The sequence below is a fragment of the Trematomus bernacchii genome, unplaced genomic scaffold, assembly GCF_902827165.1.
Source record: "Trematomus bernacchii unplaced genomic scaffold, fTreBer1.1, whole genome shotgun sequence".
In the NCBI taxonomy this organism is placed as follows: domain Eukaryota; kingdom Metazoa; phylum Chordata; class Actinopteri; order Perciformes; family Nototheniidae; genus Trematomus; species Trematomus bernacchii.
In genome coordinates this window covers 983,923-992,903 of record NW_022987571.1, presented here as the reverse complement: position 1 = coordinate 992,903, position 8,981 = coordinate 983,923, and the positions used below count along the sequence as shown (strand labels likewise).

Below are 8,981 nucleotides of genomic sequence, written 5' to 3'. Positions count from 1 at the left end.
GCAGTTGGCTTTTCTTAATGGTTACAATATTGCAATGAGTTATATCTGAAGCAAATTATGTTTCTGAAGATGTGTAGTCGATTCCACCCTTCAATGTAGCATAAATGTGAACTCATTACAGGAACAGCTTTCTCTTAAACAAACCTTCACCATTTTCTAGAAATAATTCTGGCTGTTAAAGGATATACTATGTAAAACAACAGCAATACTTGTTCTGACAGAAGATAAAAACAAATACATAATCAAACAGTGTGCTTTTATTCATTCATTTATTTAAATAAATGGAAAATATAAAACATGAATACAGAATAACCGAGCAGAACCGAAAAGGTCTTGGATGAGGAGTGGTGCTCAAAAGGGCTCATCATGGATGTATCTGTGGAACAACAAAAACAGACACTTAAGCATTCTATATGGTGTTAAATATTCAAAAACATTTGTCAGCATTCATCACTATTCAAGATGTCAGAGGAATGATTAATGTAATCCAATTGACTTGTATGTCTGCCTTGGTTTGAGATACTTATCATATAATTATTACCAATCTTGCTTCTCATCATCAGAGGAGTCAGTGTCATCAAGGGTGAGACAGATCTCCCCATCCCACACTTCCTCCTCTCCTTCATTGTCTTCCTCCTGTAGGGCAGTGGGGTCCATCAAAACATTCCTGCATATAAAAGCATTATTTATTGTCATGGTTAGTATCCAGGTTCTTAGTCTTTATGTACTGACAGCATTGTAAAGTTTCACATTAGACACATCTAAATTGTTTAAATACCTTCAAGGTAATATTAAGGAATGTTGAGATAAACATAACATTAACTTGCATAAATGTAAAAAACAAAAACATATCAACAGTACTAAAATCTTCATCTAATGTTCTGTAAGTGTTGGACCTGATATATATACAGTAAGTGTGCCGTTGTAAGTATGTACAATTCAATGTATATACTGTATATGGTTTGTTTGTTTTATGTCGTAGAGTCTGGTATGGAGTATTTATATCCTGTACCAGAAAATGTTCAAAACATTTAAAAATGTCAATAAATAGTTTGCAGTCTGTCTACAGGCATTTGATGGTTATCAAGAATATTCTTTCAGTCGTATATACAAGCAATAGTGAAGGATCTCTACATATAAGAATACACATATGTAACATCAATGTTGTTTTATGTTGATGTGAAGTTATTAATGTGGCATTGTTTCTATTCAATCTATATGCGCATCATGTGTAGATAGATTGCAATCAATCAAATTAATTATACTCAAAACAAGAACTGAATCCAGTGTATTTCTCCAAAAGAAATACTCACCTGTATGTGCTGAAGGACTCCTCCATTTGTTTTTCCATCTCCTGGAGCCTTTTTTTCAATAAATCCTTCAGCCCCTCATATGTTTCCAAGGACATGGTAAAAGGACAGCCTAAAAGGCGGAAAGGGGTAATATTATATTACTATTTCGCAAATGAGGGCCTAGGCCCCTTGTCATGTCTGCCGATATCTGGTTTTCTTATGTCTGTTTGTTTTAATCTGTGTCTATGTTGTTGTCAGTGACGTATTGTCTTATCTTTTTAAATGCCTTTGTGATGTGCTGCAACCCATTTTCCCCTCGGGGACAAATAAACGAATACTACTACTACTTATATCGATAATGATCATTATATTTCAGTGAAATACCTACTCTGTTTACACAGGTCCTTCTCAATCTGCTGGATCTCTCTTTGCACAGCTCTTGAAGATCCTGTCAGGTAGCGGCAATGGTTCTTCATCTCTTTGATGAGAATCCCATCCTCTTCTCGAAGTCGAGAGAGCAGCATGACTTTGTCAAAGGCCATTTTCTTTGTCTCGAGGGGGACGGTGGATGCTATAACGAAGTGAATATGTTGAGTTTATTTAACAGTAATGAAAACAAACTTCCATAGTTGTTAATACATTAAAACTTATATTACTAGAACAAGTGACAAAATAGCATATGGAAAATTGTGTGGAAGATTTAAATAGACTGCATGACTGATCATGTCAAACAAAAACAGTATAAAAAACAGCAAAGATATAAAAATATCCGCTTTGTTAAGTGCAGAAAAATGCATATACCAGAATCCCATGGCCAAATAGGGAAGTCTTGACTTAGGACTGCATCTGCTGTATCAACAGCCTCTGTGTCTGGCACAAGGTTGTTGTAAGCTGCAATCGCCTCCTCCAGTTTCCGCTTGTTCTTTGCAATGATATCCCGTTTGGGCTTGCGGTCTTTGTTATTGTCTATAAATGACAGGAAGTGCAAAGATAAAAAATATCCAAATAATTTTTTATATTTAGCGTTATTTCAAAAATAATACAATAACAATAATAATAACACACCTATGGTTCTGTACAGCTCAATTTTCCGCTGTTTGATTTTGAGGGCGAGGCCCTCCATGACCCGCTGCAGCCCCTGTTGATCCTGGCAGTTGGTGGACTTTAGACCTTAATGTAAACATTCAATTGTCAATTAACACAATTTCCTTAAATGTAAAATGTCAACTAACAGTTGACAGTTAATATTTTGTAGCTATAGGAAAAATCTTACTTGATGCAGCCCACTCCTCAACCTCCTTCACCCACTGCTTCATTCCTTCCTCTGTTGTCTGCAGTTTTGTTTGCAGATTTTGAATGTCCTTGTCCATTTCATCAGTCCTTTTCTTGGTCTGCAAATGTTATAAATTACATTTGTATCATTGTCAGAAAATAACACCAACCACTAGTGTTTTCTTTGTCACTAAAGTAGGCTGTTCAATTTGAGTTGTTATAGTAGCGGTTAGAAGTTTCAGCCTCAATTCAAAGTTAACAGATACTTTAGGTCATCAATGAACACATTCACAGGACTTGACGAGGACATCAAAGCATCAAAAATAGTTTTACAGACATCAGTGCATGACCGTCCAAACATTTTCACTAGGGATGTCCCGATCCGATCACGTGATCGGGGATCGGGAGAAAAAAATCGGGGATCGGAATTTTTTTTTTTTTTTTTATAAAATATTTTTATACATTTTATTTAATGTTACAAAACAAAAATGACCATGTTCACGTCTTAAAGTCATCCTGAGGCCTTAGTTTTGGGTTAAAATTACACAACATCATGTATGTGTTGCTTCTTTTGGGCTTGTTTTCATAGACCTGGTTGCTTATTTCTCTCAAATCTGGCAACAGAGTGGGCGCAGTGTCTAATAGTAGCAGTAAGCTAACAAGAGGCTATGTTCAGCTGGTGACTCGGGAGTCGGGACAGAGAAAATGTCAGGAGTTTGGAAGTATTATAAAATTGAAAGCGAAGGCAGTGTAACAGCCAGATGCAATGTTTGCAAGGCGGAGGTTCCGCGTGGTGGAAAGAACAGAGCTACGTTCAACACGACCAATCTAATACAAACACCAACAACAACACGACGAGTACACAGCGGCCACTCAGGTAACGGCACTGAAACAACCGACACTTTCAGAGACTTTTAAAAGGAAAGAGAAACTACCCCAGAACAGTGAAAAGGCCAAAAAAATAACAGCCAAGATAGCTGAATTCATCGCGTTGGATGACCAGCCGTTATCTGTTACCTTTTTTTTCCTCTTAATGCATTGCATAAAGATCGGATCGGGAAAAATCGGTATCGGCAGATTGTCAAAATCAAATGATCGGAATCGGATCGGGAGCAAAAAAAGGTGATCGGGACATCCCTAATTTTCACTGAGCTGTTGTCGAGCAACCGAATATATTTAGTCTATGTTTAAGAAAAGAGTTGCAGCCAAAAAGGTATGCACATTGTTGTATTTTATATTGTGAAAAAGATATTCAATTACATGACAAAATTACCTTCACATATCGTTGAGACAGGTATCTGTGCAAGTTCTGCTTCTTCCTCAAGTTCCATCCACGAGCATGTATCGTTATCATGTCAGTACGTCCTGAAACATATTGTTTTACTTTTTAGAATTGTACTTGAGCCACAATAAGATGTTAAAACAACTACTCACTTGCTTTGGACATGTATTTTGTGGTCGTTGCCACACGAGAGAGGTATGAATTGACAGCCTCCACTTCCTCTCCAACTGTCAAACCTAGAGCAATTTGAAACAGAAACTTAGTACTTTTTTTTTTTTTTTTTTTTTTTATTACCGAAAGAATATCATTGTAACATACCTGCCCCTTCCTGGTTGCGACCACTCCACTCCACCTGAGAATAGTCAACAATAAATTGAATTATGTCAGTTTAGACATTAAAATACCCTATTAACCAAAAACAATAAAAAACATTACATTTACATTTATACCTCGCATTTTGTCGAGTGACCTTTCGCATGCATCACTGACAGAAATGGCCGCATTTGCAGGACATACTGCAGTTCTGGAAAGGACTCAACTACCCTCTGTATATATGGGTAGTATTTACACATGACGTCAGTGCAAACAAACTCAATCTTGTGTTCTTTTCCAAGATCTTGCTGTAGGTAGAGAGGGTAGGCAAAGATTTCCCCACGAAACATGTTGAGGCCTGCAACCAAAACAAAGATAGATTTCTTTGAAAAGGGTTTATTTCATTACTATATTAATGGATATTCTAAAAAATACAAAGATAAGTTATTACTGTCATGAAAGTGCATAATTACTTGTGAATCATAACTGGTACTCAAATGTTTAAAGACCATTTTAGTATGGCATTTTTGTAAGTACAAAAAATATGTAAATGGCTTTTCAATTAAAGGTGGGGTAGGTCATTTTGGAGAAACCAGCTGGAGTGTGCTAGAATTTGAAAATACACAGCCGGAAAAAATCTGCCACTTCCTTACAGAGCCCCTCCTCCAACACACAAGAACGCGCACATGACCAATGAGGGCACGAGATAAGTTTGTGCACAGATGGAAGGCTGACAGGCAGGTAGGCCATCCAGTTATTTTAGCCGGGCCGGCTCAGATGATTGGTCGTGCTTTTTACAGTTCTACGGCTTCCACAGATGATATTTTTTTATGGATTTGTTGTCAAAGCACTTAAGATATTCATTGCTATCGGGATGTTAAGAGCATTCCATGGAATATAACAAAAAGTGTATCTCCAGCCGGTTTCTCAAACTTACCTACCCCACTTTTAAAATACATTATTTTACCACTAAATAGAATGCAGTGTCTGCAGACAGATGTCATCATTCCCTCTTCATCCAGTCTGGCCTCTGACAAGTCACAGTAAAACTCACAGGTTTTACTTTGTCTCGAATCCTTTGCACAAATCCTTCAACATCTGTGTCTTTGGCAATGAAAGTTCCTTCAAAGTATGGGCATTCGACCGTCCTATGAAGAAATAAGCATTTGATTGGGGAATATAGTATATAAAGATAATAGTCCATGTTGCTTTCTTGCTACTTACCCCTGACGATTGAAGCGATACAATTTTCTGTTGCCGTCCAGAGACACTGCGACCATGTCATCACCACAGGCAGGACATGAGAAATGGTCATCTCCAAGAAGTTTCTCAATTTCGTCCCGGCAATATGTCCATTCCAAGAAACTTCTTTGGAAATTGTCACCAGATGTTATCCCAGCCTAATAAGTAGGAAGTCATAATAAAATGCTAGATACATGTCAACATGCAAATACTATAAAGCATGGATTAAGTATAATATTTATTTATCTTTCCTCCAAGTCCTTTTGCAAATTATTGCACAAATTCACTTCATCTGCCAAATCTAAAATACAATACACAATACACAATTTGTATAATGTATCAAAATGTGCATTACCCTGCCAGCACGAACTGAGCGACTTTCCAGCATTCGAATGAAAGCGTGTCTACTCACACCAGGTGCACTGATTTTGAGATCTTCATATGTGGCAAAAAGATCGATGGAAAAAACTGTGTGGAATTCAATTGTTCCAGGCCAGTATCCATTTGAGATCAAATCTTTGATCTGTGGTGTCCACTGGCAGTGGCAGTTCTCACAGGTCAGCAGAGGAACAGAGAGGTCATAACGACCTGTTGGGACAAGCACCAAGTCAAATCAAAGTCACAATAAAGGTAAGAAAATGTATTTGTACTTTTACAAATGTTCAAAGATATGTTACCATTTATGTTGATGAAGATTACTTTTTGCCCACCACTCAATGACACATTGTCTGCATTGCAGCTGCAAATCTTTCTGGGCAAAGAAAATGGCAGGAGACGAACTATGTAAAAGATAAAGGGATAATGGTTACTTCTACTGGGCAAGTACAGGTATATCATACATTATGATGGGATTGAAAAGTAATTTTAGTCAAAAAGGTCTATACAGTATATACCTTCTTCACACGGTGATGGCTGACCACTAGCATCTTCAGTGATAATATCAGTGGGAGGAATTGCTTTGTAACTATCTCCTACAAATAGGCATCTGTTATGCAAACTGTACTTCCGATGTACAGTTATGTCACATTTGGGGCACAACAAGGGTTGTGGAAGGCAGTCTGTGCAACAAATGACTGCATCTTTAGCTTTGCACAGTTGACAAAGACCCTTCGGGATCTTTCCTGCCTCAAGCATGGCTTCAAGAAGCTGAGGTCTTGCTTTCCGCCATCTTTCATCAGATAAAGCCTGACGTACTGTCCATGTTCGACCAGATGAGGCTTCTGTGGAATTTGAACATCCGGCAACATCCTCCTCAACTGCATCAAGCATCTTTTGCAGTTCCTGTATATGAAGGTCTTGGGAAATGAGGATAACAGATGTAAGCAAGACAGAATAGATGGTAAAGAAAGCCTCAAGAGTCACAAAACAACTTCAAATTTCAGGTGGTTATTAAAATTGATTGCGTTTACATGGGTATGAATAACCCGTTTATAATTGTGAACACAATATTGCCTCATAAACGTGTTATTCATGTCTATATAAACAAAGTAATTGAGTGAGATTGCAAGGTGTAATGTCATGTTCACCTATATTATTTTTAAGGAACAATACAATTGCTCAAAATTAAGTTTTATGAATGTACTTGCAGAATGTCTTGCAGAAATATATTAGTGTTCAATTTATAAATTATAATTAAACTAAATATATTGTGATGTACACTGAAGTGAGTAAGTATGAGTTTATTAAATGGATACAATTATCTAAATAAAAATAACGGAAATGTTGGCATAACTATTTTGATATAGAATCTTACCAATCAAATTGTGGGTCTGTTGCACCTCAGAGGTGAATGTGCCTGCATATCAAAACATAGAGGGAATTCATCATTACTACATTTGACCTAAACTGTGACCTTTGACTCAATATTGCATCCCTATTCTCCATGTTCATTTAGCACTATACGAATACTTAATTTTCTTTGCAATACATGTAGTACTTAATTTAAAATCGTATTACTCTCAAAGTGACACATGTGCCAGGTACATACAGCCCCATACCCACATGCACAACACCTAAAAAAAGTACAAACTGTAGCAAAATGTTGACACTGATAAGAGAGCTTACCTTCTGTGCTGTCTGCAACATGTTCTGCAGAAATATTTGGTAACTGCGACTGACCAGTTTTCTTCTGACGTTTGGCGAGCACTAGAAAGACAAGAATAGTAATTCAAGAATTACATTTTCAAAAAAGAAACAACAGAAAAACACAGATGCAACAGTATGATCTGGCTTAACATACCTTTTGAAGAACTGCGAGTCTTTACAATCAGCCGCCCAAATTGGTCTCATTCTCTCCATTTTACTGCAGGCTGACAGTCCTATTTAGCATGGTAATACGAGGTTTTCATGTTACATCAAACCATTCCATTCCAATTGTTAACACCAGTTAAATTAAAACAACAAATGCTGTCTACATATGTGATAACTTGAAAGAGTACATTTGCAAATCAGCTCTGTGCTTCATTGTTCAGTCAGTAGAATAATGACATTGTGTGTGTGTTCACTTATCCCAAGGAGCATGTTAAAGAGAAGTATCCATACATTTAAATGGAACATTAAACTGTGCTGAATACTGAAACTAAGTTCATTATTTCGTCATTATATAGACCATTACGTAGAGATGTCCATGGACATAGTATACTATTTTCCCTTTAGATTCAACTTTTTTGTTTCCTGTATCCAACACAAATACAGTTGGAATATACAACTGCATTTGTGAAATTAATAGGATGTTTGCAGACGTGAATAGGTTTAATATTGGCATTTGTTAATCTCTATTAGACAAAGTGGACATTTGTAGTAGATTTTTTTTGGACAAAGATTGTTGGAAAGTTACAAGTTAAAAGCTAGTTAGAGCAGTACTGTACATTCAGACATTACACAATGGATTTAAAAGCATTGATTAAAACATTAAAGGTAGGGTAGGTAAGTTTGAGAAACCGGCTCGAGATACACTTGTTGTTATATTCCATGGAATGCTCTTAACATCCCGATAGCAATGAATATCTTAAATGCTTTGACAAAAACTCCATTAAAAAAAATGTCATCTGTGGAAGCCGTAGTACTGTAAAAAGTACGACCAATCATTTTAGCCGGCCCTCATTGGTCATGTGCGCGTTCGTGTGTGTTGGAGGAGGGGCTCTATAAGGAAGGGGCAGATTTTCTCCGGTTGTGTATTTTAAAATTCTAGCGATCTCGAGCCGGTTTCTCAAACTTACCTACCCTACCTTTAATGATGAAATTTTACATAAAGTACCTGCTGCATAAACCCAAGAATGTATCTTATAAAGAATCAATTCAAGGATTACTTAACTCTTTAGCTTGTAGTTTTTCACCCAGTTTAGCTTTAATTTTGTCGATTTCTTCCTTGTCTTCATCACTATCAGATTCATCCCAGTTTAGAGAGGTCCTTCGAGGTGCCTGTCGCCCAGCCATGGTTTCCTTGAGGAAGACACAAATCAAGCTTGGTCTGTGGTATCTGTTGGTAGCACAAACAGAAACTGTATTTCAAACAGCTGTATTATTAGTATGTTTGTACAAAGTAAAACAAAACAAAAAAGAGAAATCTAACGGTAACAACA

At 36.9% G+C, this 8,981-nt stretch overlaps 1 protein-coding gene and 1 long non-coding RNA gene across 2 annotated transcripts; both read right to left on the bottom strand.

Moving 5' to 3' along the window:
* Window positions 1–340: 340 nt before the first annotated feature.
* Window positions 341–6,601, bottom strand: LOC117479203. The gene is made up of 14 exons (XM_034126214.1): window positions 6,595–6,601; window positions 5,815–5,988; window positions 5,126–5,188; window positions 4,296–4,516; window positions 4,165–4,198; window positions 3,999–4,082; window positions 3,838–3,929; window positions 2,566–2,683; window positions 2,358–2,462; window positions 2,094–2,258; window positions 1,681–1,863; window positions 1,314–1,422; window positions 542–667; window positions 341–376 (listed from the first exon to the last, which is right to left on the bottom strand). Coding segments are annotated over exons 1-14 (1,482 nt in total). The 3' UTR covers window positions 341–375.
* Window positions 6,602–7,161: 560 nt separating this feature from the next.
* Window positions 7,162–7,683, bottom strand: LOC117479220. Its single transcript, XR_004555540.1, has 3 exons — window positions 7,640–7,683; window positions 7,465–7,545; window positions 7,162–7,195 (listed from the first exon to the last, which is right to left on the bottom strand). It is a non-coding gene; the product is annotated as an uncharacterized LOC117479220 (long non-coding RNA).
* Window positions 7,684–8,981: the final 1,298 nt, after the last annotated feature.